Source organism: Anoplophora glabripennis, unplaced genomic scaffold (assembly GCF_000390285.2).
Source record: "Anoplophora glabripennis isolate ALB-LARVAE unplaced genomic scaffold, Agla_2.0 scaffold96, whole genome shotgun sequence".
Taxonomy (NCBI): Eukaryota; Metazoa; Arthropoda; class Insecta; order Coleoptera; family Cerambycidae; genus Anoplophora; species Anoplophora glabripennis.
The window spans coordinates 473,383-492,528 of NW_019417365.1; the positions used below are offsets into that span (position 1 = coordinate 473,383).

The window sequence follows — 19,146 nt, forward strand, 5'->3', positions numbered from 1 at the left end:
TTAAACACCGACAATAAATCGTTCCAAAACACAGTCAATATTGCAGTCTCCAGTTTAGCCAAAGTATTGTGCAAACTACATGCTTTAATTTTTACAGATGAAATTTGCGATTCATCATCAGAAATAACTTGGAGGGTGCTCTGAAAATATTTGTAGCCACGAGTAAGTGCTTTAGTGGCGTCGGCTCTGGCTGACCAACGAGTATCGGATAAATTTTTTGGCAATAACAATATGTCATCATTAGTCTCCTGTTCTTTTTGTAACGTAGATTTTAGAAGATTCCACCTCCAAGTCGATGAGGAAAAAGAGTTGTACAGTTCTTGTACAAACATGAAATAGGACGACATTTGTAAACAACATTGGGCTGCACAATTTCCCACCAAGTTGAGAGAATGTGCTCCGCATGGTACGAAAAACGCAAGATTACTTTCATCTTGAATTTTTGCCTGCAATCCTCCATAAGTACCGGCCATATTGCTGGCGTTGTCATAGGACTGCCCCCTACAATTTTTAATGTCTAAATTTAAATCTTCTAGTACACTAAGGACTGCTGTTTTCATATCTTCCGCCTTGTGGCCCACGTGGGGAATAAATTTTATGAATCTCTCAGTAATTGTTGTTTGGTTCATATATCGCATAATGAACACTAACTGATCGGTCTTGGTAATATCGGGGGTAGAATCCACACTTATGGCGTAGTATTTGCTTTTCAAAATTTCTTCGGATATCTTATTTTGAATCTACAAAAACACACATTGTTAATGAGGGATCATGTTCTGATTATACACTGTACACTGTAAATATCGTAAATACTTACCCTATAAGCTAGTTGATGCAGTATTTCATTGACTGTTGTTTTTGATAGATAGGAAGCTCTTCCACTCCCTGAATTTCCGTACTTCCGAATATGTTGTAGAAGAAATGGGTCATATTCTGCTATTAACTCCAAAATTCCCAAAAAGTTTCCATTATTTGGGGAGCCGAATGTTTCTCGCGTTCCACGAAATGAAAGATTGCGACTGGCAAGAAATTTTATTACTGAAATTATACGTTTTAAAACTTCCTTAAAATATTGCTTTTGCATAATTTCTCCTTTTTCTATTTCTGTATCAATTCTTCCTAGCACATGAGAGCGAGTAATAAACGTCTCCAGAGATTTTAAATGATTACCAGATTTTTCGTGAATATGTAAAAGTTGAGCATGTTTCCAGTTATTGAAACCCTCAGAATAATCGTTGTCCTTGTTTGCAAACAACTTGCACGGGATGCAGTAACAATTATTTGTTATCTTTGAATAGTATAACCACGGTCGCCGCACTTTCTCTCCATTCGGTAAAACCGTATAAAATAGGCGTATCTAATTTGGGTACTATATTGTTTTCCTGATTTAGACAGATCAAGACTTTCGATGATTTGTGGTTTAAAATTCTTGATAATGTAGTCAATGTTTTTTTCATTAAGCTCCCATCCGCTGGGGTCTTCATCATCGAAAGTAAATGCAGTACTCGTCAACTCTACAACGGAACTTGCTTCCTCCACGACCTCAACACCATCCACATCTGCACTAATAGACTCTTCAATAACAGCACTTTTTGAAGTAGAAGGAGTTGGTTCCATTACATCGTCTGTTTCCATCTGTGTTGATTTAAAAAAGGTGTCAAAAATTGGCACTTTACTTAAAAGTTCTTGTTTCTTTTCTTCTTTTTGTTTTGAAAGTTGCCGCTTTCGCGCACCGCTCTCATATGTCCGCTTCGACATGATTCACTAACAGATAAAATTAGCACGTAGGTAATAAGCCAAACATGTAAATAATATGACTTTACGTCAGTGACTTGCAGTTAATAGTGCACTAGCAGGTGACGTCATAACATGGCAGATCAGGAGGCAAGCAAGTCAACATTTATTGTGTTTTTAAGTGTGTTTAATATTTTCTATTCTGCTAGTACCCTATTAATTAAAAGTAAGTACGTACCTGTGTAGAAGTTCTAGTTCTTTAAACAAACAACACACGTAAATACGGCCTATAAACTTCTCCGAGCGAGAAATGACGAGGTACTGGATTATATTGGCTATCGCCTATCATCGACAAAGCGTCCGAGTCTGTTCGGCACGCGGCACGCGGTGTTGCGACGTCTGTCTAGCGTTCTTATCAAGAAGCAAAATTAACGAACCCGGACGCAGTGGCGGGGCCCCCTAGAAGGTTGGGGGCCCTGGGCTGCAGCCCACTTTGGTATATGGTAAATCCGGCCCTGGCTGCTGGAAAAGTTTCTGCAAACAATATGTAAAAACACAAATAAATTTTGAAAAATGACTATTGTTTTTTCAAGTATTCGCCTTTGGGATCGATACACTGTTGCATACACTCGAACCAATTGGTGAGGCATGATTCCCACTGTAACCTCTGAAACCAGTGTTCGGAAAGTGTACTTTTGTTGGTTCCAATTCATTTTGAATCACCCAAACAATGGATTGTTGTTTACTTTCGGTCTCGTACGAATANACCCTATTATACAATTTTGTAAATATCCTTTACATCAGTGGTTTCCAAAATGTGGGTTTTTTGTTTTTTACGATTATGATACCTCATTTGAATGGTCTTTTCATTTTCTGTTCAAAAATGCTATGATTTTCATATTATTTATTGCAAAAATTAGCAGTAAAATAATAAAATCATTTGCTTGACGAAATTTGCAACAGCAAACTAAAAAGAAAACTTAATTTCAATGTAGGAAATATTCAAAATAAGTTCCTCGAGCATCCTAATCATGAATAAAAATGTCTTAATGTTTTCCAACATCTGAGGCATGACCCATATGTCAATAGAAAGGAAACTAAGGGTGTAAGATCAGGAGAACGTGCTGGCCATTCTAGCAATCCACACCTCCTTATCCACCGATTTGGAAATGTTAAGTCGAGGTATTGTCGGACTATGATTTGGTAATGTGGTGGTGCTTTATCCTGCTGGGACCAATGACAATGTCTCTAATTATCCCCACCCACATATTAACCTTCTCAAGATTTTGCGTACGTAATTCATCATCCAGTGAGGAGTTTCACTACCTCAATAGCGACGATGATTAACATGGCCGTGAAGAGTAAAAGTTGTCTCATCATCATCTCAACATAACATTTTCTAATTGGATAACATTGTTATCATTTGTTCACAAAAATATATTCTTCTATCAAAATCGTCCTCTTTAGACTCCTGAGTTGGAATCAGTTCATAGCGACGCATTTTATTTTCCTTTATGATGGCTCTATATGAAATAATCAACCAGCAGTACATTTTTATAGATTTTGTTACATAGTTTGTTTATACTTAGGCTGCTGGAAAAGTTTCTGCAAACAATATGTAAAAACACAAATAAATTTTGAAAAATGACTATTGTTTTTCAAAGTATTCGCCGGATCGATACACTGTTGCATACACTCGAACCAATTGATGAGGCATGATTCCCACTGTAACCTCTGAAACCAGTGTTCGGAAAGTGTACTTTTGTTGGTTCCAATTCATTTTGAATCACCCAAACAATGGATTGTTGTTTACTTTCGGTCTCGTACGAATAAACCCAAGTTTTGTCGCCAGTAACGACATTGTAGACTGGATTTGACCGGCCTCGGTTGAATTTCTTGAGCATTGCTTTATACCATTTAACACGAGTGTCTTTTTGAGCGTTGGTCAAATTGTGTGCAATGACTGCACATTCAAAATCGTGTGTATTGCTTTCATGTCAATGCCCAATGATGCCTGAATCTAGCAGTATGTCATATGCCGATTCCACTTAATCTTTCCATGCACCACATCAACATTAGTGACAACAACAGACATGGATGATGACCTTCACAAAATTCATCACTAAGATAAGTGTGTCCCCACTGGAATTCACCAAACCAATCATACAATGTCCTATCGGATGGTGCTTGATTCCCAAAAGCCAAATGCAGTCGATTGATGCATTGATGCATTGCAGAGTAAGACTACATCTGTAATCGTAGTAAATCATTGCCCGGAAATTTTCACGTGGAAGGTCCATTTTTACACTGAGCAGTTTCTTTTAAAACACTATGCACACAAAACTACTTCGCTGAGTACAAACTGTCAACTGATTTATAGGTTAGAAATGTCTTATTTCTCAAATATCACACCAACAGAACGTTGGCACCACTGGACGTGGTGGATTGCAGAAACTTTTCCAGTAGCCTACGTATATGAATCAATGCACAAATAACAGACTTTCCTCCATTCTAACGCAGATTTTCTATAAAACGGAGTTAGTTTGAAACTTAAATTAATTTTTGTTGTAAATAAATTTGTAATTTGTAGCTTTTGAACAAGCGACATTGTAAATTACAAATTTTTAATACCTATGTGACTAATCGAGGACTGGAAAACATTCTACACTGAAACTGCTTTAACTATGTGAGTTTTCTTCAAACTCGAGCAGTACATCTAATTTGGTCCCATTACTTATTGCATTTGAAGCTTCTTTATCTCCAGTACATTTCCATTTTTGCTTTTGCAAAATCGCTTTTCAATTTTGCTAATTGTATCTTGGGATATAGGTGGCAACAGCTATTTTTTTTTAAATAGGGCCTGTGATGGATCGATTTCCATCATCAACCATCTGTATAATTATTATTGTAAGCATTTCTGTTAAATAAGTCATGTTTACAGATTGCAGTTAGTAAAACACTGAAATCTATTTATTGTTGTCAATTAAATCTATGGAATTTTCAACAAAACGCAATGCCAGCCATGAAAAATTTTGATGTTTTATTTTTAGTTGATAATGTTGAAAAATAACACTGACATTGTTTTTGCTAGCTTCCAAGAATAAAACACTAAATTTGATCCTTCTAAATAAACGATTAAAACAGTTACAAAAAAATTGAGATAAAGAAATTTAAAGCTCATTGCCCGATTTTTGCCCTAAGTTTTTATGTTTTTGTTTTTTATACAGAATTTCGTCAAGCAGTCCGTTAATTTTTGCAATAAATATTATAACCCTAACATTTTCGAATAGAGAATGAAAAAACCTTTCAAATGAGGTTTCAGAAGCTCCTATTTCCCATTTAAAAATTTAAGGGTTGCAACTGTTACTCGAACGGGGTTGAATTTAGGGATGAAATGTTTACATTGCATTGTATGTCATTACATGTCATTTGAGAATTCAAAATCAAAGTTTCTCGGGATTTTTTGTAAATATGCACAATAATTGAGATACTGAATTTATTCCATTTGGCTGTTCCACACTGTATATAGGTTAGCAAATGGTTGTTTTTTCAATAGTCTGTCTTGAAAACAAAGCGTTTTTAGACACATGTTCAGAGAACATCTTTTCTTAATTTTTTTTGCAAGAATCCTCTACTTAAATTTATCTGCAATATTCATGAATCGTCTCGTACAGGGTGTGTTTAGAAAAATATTTTTTGTGCCACACTTTCATACATCACTCTATCCGTTTGATAATATGTGATATTAAGTTCTAGTATTTTTTACCACATCCAATTTTGAACATTTTGTTTGAATCTCGAATAATAAAAATGCTAATAGTCCACCCTATATTTAAAATTTTAAATCTTATGAAAATTGCATCAATTATTTATTTTCTTTTCAGGATGCATCAACATTCGAACGCCACAAAAACGACTACGAGCGCTTTGTTGGATGTGAACTTTGATTTAACCTCGGAGAGTATTGACGACCCATTGCTTAATAATTTGTTCACATTCAAGAAAATCGCTTAGGTAAGTCCACTGTTACTAGCTATTGTGTATTTACAAGACTTTTATTACCTGTATTTATTATGAATAGAATTAAGTGGAAAGTATTTTATCATTTATGAGATTATTGTGAATAAATGATATGTTAAGATAAGAGCCGTGTTATTCACCTGAATTTCAATGAATTTCAAGTGCATCATGAAATAAAAAAAAAGGTTAAATCTGAGAATCCGTACTTGAAGTAAATCTAATTTGGACTGCGATAAAAAAAAACGAGAAATAATGTGTAGTTTCTAATACTTCACACTAGATGGCACTGTGTGCAACGTCACTAAAGAATACATTTTTTCTCATGGGATATTAAGTTCACTGCACCGGTGTTTGATTATTCAGTAGATGTTTTGAGTTTAAACCTTGACAACTTCATTAAAATTCTTTTTTTTTGCAAAATAGTTTTTTTCATTTGAAAATTTTTTGAGTGAAAGATTAATTGAAAACTCATTTTTTACCTCTTTCGATTAACTGCTACTTGACTGGATATTAATTGATCACACCTGAATTAAACGTTGAAACAGAGAGAGTTTTCGGAAGACACTTTATAATGGAAAAAACATATTTCAAAAGATTAAGGAAAAAAATGTCTTAAAAATAAATTGAAGACCCATGTAAAACTTGCCAGTCAAAAAAGGGTCAATTTTTTTACCACCTGGTTAGAAGTTATAAAAGGAAATCAAGGCATATACGAACAGTGATTGCCCAATTCTTGACCAAATGATCGAAAACTTATCAGAAATATTTTTCTAATACCCGATTTTATAGTAAAAATTATCAAAATGTACCTAGTTAAAAATATATTTTTCAGTCTAATATTGGTATTACCAGAAATTAATGGTAAAATCAAAGCTATTTAAGAATAGTTCAAAATTTATTTTCAATTTTGTAAGATAAGGTTCATTTCACATTTTTAATGCTTTTTATGCAATTTGATGCCTTCAAATCAAACAAAAATATGAATACAACTGTGAGGAGAAATGGTGGTTAAAAATGGAGAAATTGGAAAGGAAATAATATCCGTGTTTTCTTATTTTTGCTTAAGTCATTTAACTAATGATATTGTGGGAGACAATTACTCTATGGGTTACAGTCCCGACCAGCATTGAATTACACCTCCCTATATCCAGTAAATAGATAAGATCAGTAGGTACAAAGCAATTCTTTGTGCCGATAGGTATTGAGGAGCAAGCAATGAAATTGAAAATATGACATATTATATCGAGGGCATCATATCAGAAGGGCGTAAGAGCCACTATAGTCGGTTTTGGTTTTTTAGGGCATATGACCTCATTTAATCAATTCGCTTAGTATATCAGAAGGGCGTATATATTCATCAACATCAACACTCTATTCTAACGCATTTTACTTAGGCGTATGAACCAATTTTACAAAACTATATCAGATAGTCGTATGCTCATACGCCCTTCAGATACTTCTGTATTTCTTTTATGCCTGCTAGACAGTATTGGCTTATACGCCCTCAGCTGATTTGGTAAATTTCACATAATTTTAAATTTGGTTAAACCTGTGAAAAATTGTGTTGTTTGTTGGTATTTTGTAAGTGTCCTAAATACCCGGTCAATGTTACAACATCGCTATATTCTGAAAAGCTTCCTATAAATAAATTAAAGTATAACAATTTATTGTCTATGTGCCAGTGTCATTGCCAGTAATAAATAGTTCCCAAAATTCCGATGATGAAGAATTTAATGACGAGACATCTCTACAACAAATATGAGAATGACTTATAAAGAGGAAACTGCACCGAAATTAAATGTAACAAATTTTAGTTGGTATTAATACTCTTACTGTATTAATAAAGCATATTTTTGTATACTATACGCCTATTATTTAAATAAATTTAATACACGTTCCTCGAACATCCTAATATTAGAAGGGCGCATGAGCTGGAAATCAATTACATGTTGGCATTTTACTAGATGTTAAATCTCTCCAATGAACTATAAAGTATTGGTCTTATTATATTGGCAAAATCGACAAATTCATTCTAAATCTTGATTCCTAAAACGTTTTTTTCATTTCCTGTAAAATTTCAGATTTGGTCCGTATGCCCTTCTGATATGACATCTTCGATATGTATGTCGGGGTTAAACCGCCATACATAAACCATGCATAAGAAATTTTATTATTTTGCTAATAAAGTTGATGTCGAAGATTTTTTTATTACTAGTGTTTTCCAAAAACATTTTGTAATTGAGATTGTGCCCGATTATCTTTCACTTGATTTTTATCGAAAACTACTTAAAACTACGAAAATTTCACATGAAATCTTTTTCTCTAGGAAAGCATAAAAGAGTGAACAGTATATTTTGAAAATTAAAATAAAACTATTATTGAACCAAGAGACTAAAATTAAAATTTTAACTTTGAAAAACCACTTTAGTTCATTTTAATTTTCTACATGCATTCAATGGTTTCAGAAACTGTTAAATGCTGTAGCGCTTTTCGGATACATGTTTATATGAACTTTTTTGCTTAAAATAATATGCTTATAGGTTATATCTCACCTACACTTTTTACAAAATTTATTGAAAATCAGCATTGATCTGAAAACTGACAGGGTGACCCTACCAGTCTGTATAACTTTTGATGATAGCGTATTGAATCTTCATTGTTACCACTCTTCCTTTATTAAAGAATTTGGGTGTGGAAAGCATTATTTTTGAAGAATAAAAAACTGTTTTTATTACTACTTTTTGACACTATAACAGTTAAAATACACTTTAAAGAGCATTTTAAAAGCGATCGACAGTAATTTTTGGCAATATTTACTGGTGTCAGTACCTACCATATGCCAGTTCTCTGGCATCATAGCAGCTGGGACTAGTATACCCGTTTCCACATATTTCATCATAAGTAGCTTCAACTGCAAGCTTTACTGTAGTGTAAATATCAGTAGGTATTTGTTCTCAAGAAATTGCAAAGAAAAATATAGTACAGATGATGGGTGTGCACATGCATATTACGTTAGAAATCTCTAGGTCATCTGACAGCTTAATCGAAGAGCTAGCTCATAAAAAAGAGGAAAGCTAATTGAAACATCTAATTATAATTTCCGTTGGCCATTTCTTTGATGCCACTTTACTGGTGGCCACAATTTTACATGGTTTCATACACAAAACATATAATACAGTTTCATATGCAAAGATTGGGTCAGGAATCACTGCTTGCAGAAACTCTACTTAGTAGGTACTTATGTTTACTTTACTGGCGCATAAACTAGTGCCGTAGTGCCGTCATTATACTAGCACCACTATGATGATTGTTTCCATACGCAAAGAAACTGGCGCCAGTCAATTGACGCAAGTAATCAGTGCATGTGGAAACTACTTTAATTATTATATTCACGTTGTCTCATGGATCCTTTGGTTTAGCTGGCTATGAAAATACAATAACCAATAATAAAAAGACCAACAACTGAATGTCAGTGTGACTGTGACGTCACAATCAGTTTTGTCCCGTGAATGATGGAAAACCGACGCTCGTATTATAGTTAAAGTAATTTATTCATTTCCGTGGTGATTATAAGCTCAATTAATTGCAAAATGCGATTTTAATTATTTAGTTTATCGCGTACGGTTTTATTAACGAACCTGTGCGTTATTTTAAGTCCGGTGTAAATTGCAAGAAAAGCAGAGGTGCCGGCGTTGGTTAAGTGTAATAAAGACACTTTCATATGTTGGAAATCCCTAAGTAAGGTATATAGTTACGGTGAAATCGATTTAAAGTTCATTTTGGTATTTTTTAAAAGATGAAATTTTTGTCGAGACATGTTTTTGACTAGAACACCCACATAGCACATAATCTGTTCCGTCAGTAGTATATAGTAGACACACCATTTGCGTGCTGGCCGACGTAGATATTACTTACTGTGAACAGGTAAGTGTATTTTGTAAAAATGTAGAGTAGTTGTGTTTTAAAATTAGACTTTATATAGTTTCTTCACAACTACCAATAAAAAGAGAGATTTGAGGCATCCTCTCAGTGTGACTTCAGATTCAGAACCAGTTTTTTATCTGTAACACTGAAAATACTGAACCCGAATCCACATGCACGCGTGATCACGGATCCGTTGTAACCACGTGACCATCAACATCCAATTGTTCATCAGTAAAGCGACTTGACACTCTGTCATGGATTGAATGTTGATGATCACATGGTTACAACGGATCCATGATCACGCATGCATGTGGATCCAGACTAAAAATAAACGAAGAAGAAAAAAATTGATTTATTAGCCGTTTTCTTTTGCTCTCAGTCTTGAATCATGATCGCTGAATCAGGATCAGACAAACACGAACTAGAACCATAAATCCAATTTCGAAGAGAACAGGATTTTATTTATTGACATTTGATTTGATTTTAAATATCGTTTAGATATACCTATTATTCTGTGCACAATTAAAATAAAATAGTAATTGTCTTAGAGAAAAATGAAACCACCATAATTTTAAGATTATATTAAATATGTGATTGTGATCAAAAGTTCGAATCACAGAAAAATATACAGGGTATATCAAAATAACACCGAAAAAATTCAAGGGGCGATTCTCCGATGAAAATTAATAGGGGTCTTTGGTATAAAATTTTTTGAAAAAACCCTTCCCTGAAAAGTTACGCCCCTCCTAAAATTACAAAAAAAAATTGTTTTTCTTTTTTATCTTCCACGTACATCAAGCTAAAGAAACCAAACTTGGTGAACATTATCTGTCAATAAAACTACACTTTTTGAATTTTTTTCAACCCTGAACTATTTTTGTAAGGGGTTGAAATAATCAACCCCTATGACATTTTTTCTTATAATTTTTTTTTCGATAAAATTTTTTCCTTTTAAAAAATATGTCTAAAAAACCCCATTCATTTACTAACTTTTTGATCTCTTCAAGTTTCTTCGAAAAGTTAAGGATTTATGACAAAAAAAAATAAATGTATTGTAATGTATTTTTAAAAAGATGAGCTGTTTAACGCGAGTGTATTTTGCCGAAAGATCTAGTGGCCTGTTCTTTACAATGGAATCCGTAGAAACAAATGTCAATGTCATTTATTGTTACTGTTTCTTACTATTTCACAAGTTTCATGATTTTGTGTAGAAAATATTAGTTAATAAACCGAAAATATGGTTAACTATTCGAATTTAGAAATGGCAGATATGCATTTTACATATGGGTATGCTAACGGTAATGCATTGGAAGCGCAAAGACTTTATGCTGAACAGTACCCAGAGCGTAGATTACCCCACCATACTACGTTCACAAATATTCACCAACGCTTGCGGGAACTTGGAAAATTTGAAAAGAGAAGTCATGACTGTGGCCGTAGCCGAGAAGTTAGAACTGAAGCTGTCGATGAAGCCGTACTTAATTTAATTGAGGAATCCCCAGAAACTAGTACCAGGAAAATAGCTCGTGTCCTAAATGTAAGCCATTCGGTAGTTTTTAGAATTTTAAAAGAACAACAGTTATATCCCTATCATCTCCAACGGGTGCAGTCGTTACTGATTCGAGATTTTTTACCACGTGTGGTTTTTTGTCAATGGCTTATTAATATGATCGGCCAAGCGCCGCAGTTCTTAAGAAATATTTTATTTACTGACGAGGCGAATTTCTCAAGAGACTGTATTAGAAATTTTCGTAACAATCATATTTGGGCTGAGGAAAATCCTCATGACTTTTTTGAAGGAAATCATCAGTATCAATTTTCATTAAATGTGTGGCTCGGAATTATCGACGATCATTTAATTGGTCCCTATTTTCTTCCACGACGATTAGATGGTGACTCATATTGTCATCTTCTCGAAGAATTACCTATTATTCTTGAAGAAGTTCCCATTCAAATTAGGCAACGTTTATGGTTTATGCACGACGGTGCACCAGCCCACTTTAGTATACGTGCAAGACGTCACTTGGATGAGGTGTATGCCAATCGATGGATAGGTCGAGGAGGATATGTAAATTGGCCAGCCCGCTCCCCTGACCTTAATCCTTTGGATTTTTGCATATGGGGATATCTGAAATCTTTGATCTACTCAAGGCCAGTTGAAGATATCAATGATTTGCGAAACCGCATTGTAGCAGGGTGTGAAACGATAAAAAATTCACCAGGAATATTTGAACGCATACGCAATTCTATGAGAACAAGAGTAGATGCTTGTATTGAAGCTGAAGGCAATCATTTTCAACATTTTTTGTAGATTGTATTGTCAATATCCGACAGATTTTTATTTTTTGTTACTGTTATAACATTATTCATCATTTGTTCACTTTTAGTCTAAGTTCCAAACTTCTTAGCCTAGTAGAATCATAGGTCAACTATTTGGTTGAGTGTTTTTTAATAAAATGTTATTTAATATGACAATAAATGACATTGACATTTGTTTCTACGGATTCCATTGTAAAGAACAGGCCACTAGATCTTTCGGCAAAATACACTCGCGTTAAACAGCTCATCTTTTTAAAAATACATTACAATACATTTATTTTTTTTTGTCATAAATCCTTAACTTTTCGAAGAAACTTGAAGAGATCAAAAAGTTAGTAAATGAATGGGGTTTTTTAGACATATTTTTTAAAAGGAAAAAATTTTATCGAAAAAAAAATTATAAGAAAAAATGTCATAGGGGTTGATTATTTCAACCCCTTACAAAAATAGTTCAGGGTTGAAAAAAATTCAAAAAGTGTAGTTTTATTGACAGATAATGTTCACCAAGTTTGGTTTCTTTAGCTTGATGTACGTGGAAGATAAAAAAGAAAAACAATTTTTTTTTGTAATTTTAGGAGGGGCGTAACTTTTCAGGGGAGGGTTTTTTCAAAAAATTTTATACCAAAGACCCCTATTAATTTTCATCGGAGAATCGCCCCTTGAATTTTTTCGGTGTTATTTAGATACACCCTGTATAATAAAATAAATAATTGTCAATCTGTAATTCGTAGATATGTCACTTTAGGTAATTTTTTATCAACCATTAGTGACACATATTTATTTAAGGAATACTTAATGCTACATATTTTTAAAAAATCCACATCTGATGTAGGTACATGAATAAGTTAACTTTTTTAACACCAAACCAAATGTCTAAAAGGGAAAAAAATATGAGAAAATAATTAAAATGCGTCAGTTTTATACTTAATGTGCTAACCTTTAGGGGTTTTACCTTAAAATAATATTTTAAATAAATTCTCATAGGTTTTAGAGTTCTTCTTCTTCTTCTTCTCAATTGATGGCCTAACATTTATATGTATTTGGCCAGGTTCACACTTTATTCTATAACACATTCTCGGAGGATATACCGGGTGGTATGTCTGGGAGTTCCCATGTCCTCGGAGATTTAACTTTCTTCAGATTTGTGTTCGGATTTTCGCCGAAAGGGGTTAGTAAGACAGATAGCACAACAAAGGAAAGACTCTTCTCGCTCCGGGGCAACTGCGGAGCATTACACACCTGAAATGTTGCCTCGGTTTAAGAATCCCAGGATATGAATAGAGGGGTTTTGTATTTTTTGTCCTACCTGTGTATATAAATATACATATATACACATATATATTTTTTTGCCTGTATTTTTTATTTTCAATTTTGTTATTAATATATTCTGTTTTGTTATATTCACATATCCTTGTATGCCTTTGTGTACACAGTGACCCATTCATATGTTGTTTTTTTATTTGTTATTGTTTTTATTTTTATTTATTTATTATTATTTTATTTTATTTTTTTAACTTAATTCAAATATTCCATTATTCTTTATAAATTTATTTGATTGGTATTTAAAAAATTCATTAGAATTATTGATCCTTCTACAGTCAAATTCATCATTATTAGTTTTACATTAATCGGGGTTGGTGTATTACACGCTTGGGCAATTAGATAATATATGTCAATATTTGGAATTTTGTTAATTTCACATTCAAAAATGATATGATCTAAATCACCTATTTGGCCACATTCACATTCTGGGCTATCATTAACACCAATTTTGAATTTATGTGCTTCGGTGAGACAATGACCAGTACGCATACGTATCATTGTAGAACAGTGATTTCTGTTAAAGTATGGGAATGATTGAAACCACGGTTTTTTGGGGAACCTATACTGTACCCCCGAGTACCATTTACCTTTATTTTTCAACTCGTTTTCCCAAAAATGATGCCATTTATTATTAAGGAATGTTTTGCATGCAATCAAAATGTCATTTTTATCTAGTGGAATGTTGTTGGTGACTGCAAAATGTTTCCCTAAGTTTGCTAGCCAATCTGCATTTTCATTACCTAGAATATTAGTATGTCCCGGAATCCATGCTAATTCAATACATGTTCCATTATTATTAGAATTAATGATCATTTCTTTTGTTAGAATCGTGATATAATCTTTTCTTTTATAATTTTTGTAAGAAGTTATTTTTTCCAAGGCGCCCTGAGAATCGGAGAAAATTACCGCTTTTTTGATATTGTTTATCAGGCAGTAACTACAAGCTTTATTTATCGCAACGATTTCTGCTGTGCATATTTGTGTAAATTTGGGGAGGCTATCATGATAGGAGTAATTAGTTTGTGGTATGAATACACCCACACCCACTTTTTCTTCGACAGGATCTAGAGATCCATCTGTGAAAATTTGACAATAATCCGAATATGATTGTTCTATTAGGTATTTGAATTCGTTATTGTTATCTACACCCTTTTTTAGTTTTAAATTCTTGTAATCTAAAGTATGCATTTGATGATCGTATTCATATACAAAAAATGGTATATTATCTAATTTTTTAATCTGTTTAAAGTATTGTGAAAAATCCCTGTATGTTTTAATTATTATTGGTTCCTCTCTGTTTTTCCAATAATTAACTTTTAATGTACAATATTCATGAAGGTCTTCAATTATATTTTGGATAGGATGATCTATTATTGAATAAACCTTTGTTAAATATTTAATTGTTAACCATATTTTTCTGTAATCAATTGACATTTCTGCGCATTCTGCTAGTAAAGCTGTTCTCGGGGTTGATCTCATACATCCTGTTATTATTCTTAGGGCTTGGTATTGTATTTTTTTCATTTTGTTGTTATTACTTTTGCTTAGGGGACTGATTGCTTGGCATCCGTAATCTAAATGAGTTCTAATTAGACTTTTATATATATTATGCAAAGTGTTAGGGTCTGCGCCCCACCAGGTACCACATAATGCACGCATGATATTCATATTTTTTTTAATTTTATCTATAATATACGTTGTATGTTTATTAAAATTTAAATTATGATCCAATATTATCCCTAAGTATTTTACCTCCTTTGTCCATGTGATGTTGTTATTATTATATTTTGTATTGCCTGTTATTTTTTTGGAATTTCCTTTTCTAAATATAACGGCTTGAGTTTTGTTGCTAGAAATCGTGAGATTATGTTTTTCAAACCAAACCTGGAGTTGACTTAGAGCTTTGTTAATTTGTTCAATTAAATTTTCTATCTGGTACCCACTGCATAAAATAACAATGTCATCTGCATAAGATATGATTTTAATATTTGAGGGTAGTTTTTCCTGAATATCATGAATGTAAATATTAAATAATAAAGGGCTTATCGGAGACCCTTGCGCTAAACCAATGTTAGTAACATTATTTCCTATTAGGTTTCCATTTTTATCTTTAATNATACATAGATATTCGTTGATTCTTTAAAAACATTTTTATCAATACCTACATCATACATTGAAGTAAATACAGTAACGCAAAAAAACAGATATTGATAAAAAAGTGTGCATAAGAAATCCGTAAGTACGCCTGGCAACATTATCAAAGTCTTGTTTATATGTTGCTAGGATACGCTGTATTTGATTCTTCCTAAAATTCTGCTGGTGGTGTACTCTACCGGCAATTCGGAAATTTAAAACTGCTGGCCTATTCCAGGAGCGGTCTGTGGCGATAGCTATTTTGTCTGTGGTTTCACCAAGGCATGTCAGACATGTTTAATTTCTGAATAAAAATGTAAATTTTTAATTTTATTCAGTGTTTTTTAATCTCTGTTTTGCCACATGTGAAAAATTAAATAAACTTTTGTGCCAAGCGGGCCATTCTTTATAAAACTAATATTAAAGTTTTTTCGTTATCAAGACTGAGAATGGCGTTTAGGTTTAATAGTAAAAAAAAACTCGTTCACAGTTTTGATAACGAAATAAGATTGATTTTTCGAAACATTAACTATAACTGATATGTGTCTGATATAGTGCGATGTGTAATTTTGTTTTTCATTTGTCTACTTTTTTCAATGAGATTTTTGGTAGGACGAAAATAGTTTAATAATAATCCGTTTGCTTACAGGGAGCAAATCCGCAATACACGGAGGAAAAACTAATACTATGTGACATAATTTCGGACAATATTTTCACTCGGTGTATCTCAAAAACTAGCGTTTTAGATCAGTGGTTCGTTTATACCTTTATTTGGTATGAAGCGATCCAAAGATTTTCTTGTGATATAGTAGTCTTTAGAAAAAAAAAAAACACCGAATGCAGAAAGTAGCCCCGGATGCGTCGCAAATTATTAAGACAAGAAGTCATTAAAATTTACTAATATTGATCAGTACCTAATTGATTTATTAAATCCCGTTGATGTTGAGGTTGAGATGCGTTTCTAGCACTTCAAAATACAAAACAGCTTCGAGACAAAGAAAGCAGGTACGCCACGGCGCAGCCAGCGTGCTCTTCCGAGGCAATTAAAGCGGCTTATCTGCATAAAGCTGGAAGACGGTCTCTCGGATGGCGCGGGTCGCGGCGGGGCGGAGGCGGCGGCGAATGGTCCCATAAATACCGAACCCCGACAGGGCATCGCTACAAGTAGGCCATTCCTATGCACGGGAACAACCTTCCATCTAAACACGCCAAGATCTGTCACTCACAACGACCATCATCCCCCGCAGAAGCCGGCAGATAACGCAAAAAGCTCACTCTAAACCCGTGGGCCTTTGTCAGGGCCTTTGTTCGAGGGGTATCGCGATTTGTAAAAAGGGCACTTTCGGTAGTTCATTTATGGAGTTAATTGCATTACCATGCAAAATTGAGAAGGGATAATTGCGTAAAGAAATTTTAAAATCATCGCTAGATTCTCCAGTACTGAAGTAACGGCTGACATCGCATCATCGAAAGGTTTCCTCTTAATATGTATATATGATTATTTGTTGGGAAATAAAACAATTACTACAACAACAACAAAACAACAATTGGACATCTTAATACAACTTAGCCATTCTGAGTTTGAACATTGTAAAATTCAGTCCTGTTAGTTCAAAAATGTTCATGTAATTTTCAAAACAGTCTTTTTACACAAATCGGTAAATAACGCATCCTTTTTATTGTGTGATTTCTGCGGTGTTTGCGCGATACAAGAATACAGTTTTATGTGAGTACATTATTTGAAATATCATAGGTACCATCATTCTTATTCGTATGGAACAGTTTTTCTCTTAGATAAACGTTGATATGCGATTATTTGCATTAAGGAAGCAGTTTTACGTGTTATAGAAACAACTCCTCCGGTCCCATTAAGATAGCAATTAGCCCAAATTAAGTACCATCGTGTGATCGTAATTACAGAGGTCTTATTATCAAGAGGTGAGATAACTTAAACCACCTGTAATTTTAAATGTCTTATTTGCACCGCCACATGAATCATGCAAAAGTGCCGGGGAATGTAAGAAATACGGCTAATTAAGTTCATAAAGCTGTTAAACTTATGAGGCGAGCATTCTTTGGGATCCAGGGAGTGATATCTTTGGTATATGGCCTCTAGTCGCCCTTTCTGAACAATCGAAAATGTAAAAAACTACGGTGCAATTTAAAAAAATTATGCTACTTTTAAAATACTTAAAAATATCAATATGTCCAGCGAATAAAATTATAATCTAATCTATAGTATTAAACGACTTTAAATATTTAAAAAGTTTTAGGAGACATTTGTTACATTATGTCAAAAATAGGAGGCTAACAAACACTGTAATTTATTGGCGCAAGGGCTGTTGTTTTCCGCGACTGGCTGACTTAGGTGGGGGGATTATTTGTTTAAAAAAAGACTAACTTTGTAGTATAACCTAACTGCACAACTGATTGCGAGTTGTTCAACTGCAAGTGAGTGATGGTCGAGAGAAGTGGGAAACTGACTCATTTGTTTACTTCATAAAATATATCTAAAATAGGCCGAGAAGATGTTAAGGTCTAAATCATTCACATAACGTCACATCATTTCTATGGAAAAGTTTGGAAAAGGAATTGGATGAATATTCAGAGGTTTAGTATGCATCCCCTTAATAATGTGTACCCTTTAAATGTCCACCAGTACCTACTCCTAAAAGGTTTTTAAATTGACAGAATTGGCATACCGATTACTCTGGTCGGGAAGCTCACCTAATATTTTCAATAAAAAGGAATTGCGATAACGGAACGGTATTCCTTAACAATGAAAATGTATTAAATAATGCGTCACTCTATACAGCAGCTCTAGAGGAATCGAGTCTGTTATACGATCTGGGCAAAATTGGAAAATAGAACCATAAAGGCAATTCTACGGTCGTATCCACAAGATGAGGTACTACTTAAGTCACTTCTTGTGATGACCTTCTGGACGTACTTCCTGTATTTTCGTAGAAGATAGAAGCATCTTGACGTATCGTCAGTTGCTCTGGATATTCTCCTGGATTTACCATCTATGCGTATAATTGAAGAGATAAGTTAGGTCGGCAGTATCCAAATTTGTAAAGCGGCTATCAATACGCTGGAAGCTGACACCATGGGACACATCAAATTGCTGGTGTCCAAAATTTCAGAAGGTGTTGAAGTCGATAAAAGTCTGTTTGTATGCTGTGGTATTTAATCAACGTGCAGTTAGGAAATAACAAAATGACTCTAGTTTACCTGTATCTGATCATTAGAGAGCGGACAATGTGTGTCTTCAACCCGAAGAATAGGTCAAATTTTGGTAGAGATGTGTACGCGTTCAAAAACGTATTTGTGTATAAACTATGCAAAATATAATTATTATGTATAGCAAATATATCGTATTATCCTCGCGAAGATTTGTACCCTTTATTTAAAATCCATAAATCATGTGAATAGGTTAAATAACGAGAAAATAATTAAGTTAATTTAGTTCTAAAGAAATGCGCATGACACTCGCGCCCATCTCTAGTCCATCCGTCGACATCGGTTGCGTTTATCAAATTCCTATTGGTCAGAATTCAAACTGCAGCCCTGTTATGAATGGAGCGTGAGTTGGACTATTCTATCATGTGCGTCGCCTGAGGTTATTCGTTACATTGATTCCTAATTTCCAATTATAAGAACGACACTATTTTTAATCGAACTTTATTTATA

The 19,146-nt window shown here is 33.8% G+C and overlaps 2 protein-coding genes across 2 annotated transcripts in view; one reads left to right on the forward strand and one right to left on the reverse strand.

Moving 5' to 3' along the window:
* LOC108904639 (zinc finger protein 236-like) overlaps window positions 1-5,832 on the forward strand; it is a 26,245-nt gene extending 20,413 nt beyond the window's left edge. The window contains exon 17 of the mRNA XM_018707275.1: window positions 5,619-5,832. Coding sequence (XP_018562791.1) covers window positions 5,619-5,748 — 130 coding nt within the window. The 3' untranslated portion in view covers window positions 5,749-5,832. The remainder of the gene's footprint in view (window positions 1-5,618) is intronic.
* A 7,722-nt stretch (window positions 5,833-13,554) lies between these two features.
* LOC111692296 lies at window positions 13,555-15,323 on the reverse strand (the record flags this gene model as incomplete). The annotated part of the gene is made up of 1 exon (XM_023456219.1): window positions 13,555-15,323. A coding segment is annotated over exon 1 (1,434 nt), but the record flags the coding sequence as incomplete, so codon positions are not given.
* Between the last annotated feature and the right edge of the window lie 3,823 nt (window positions 15,324-19,146).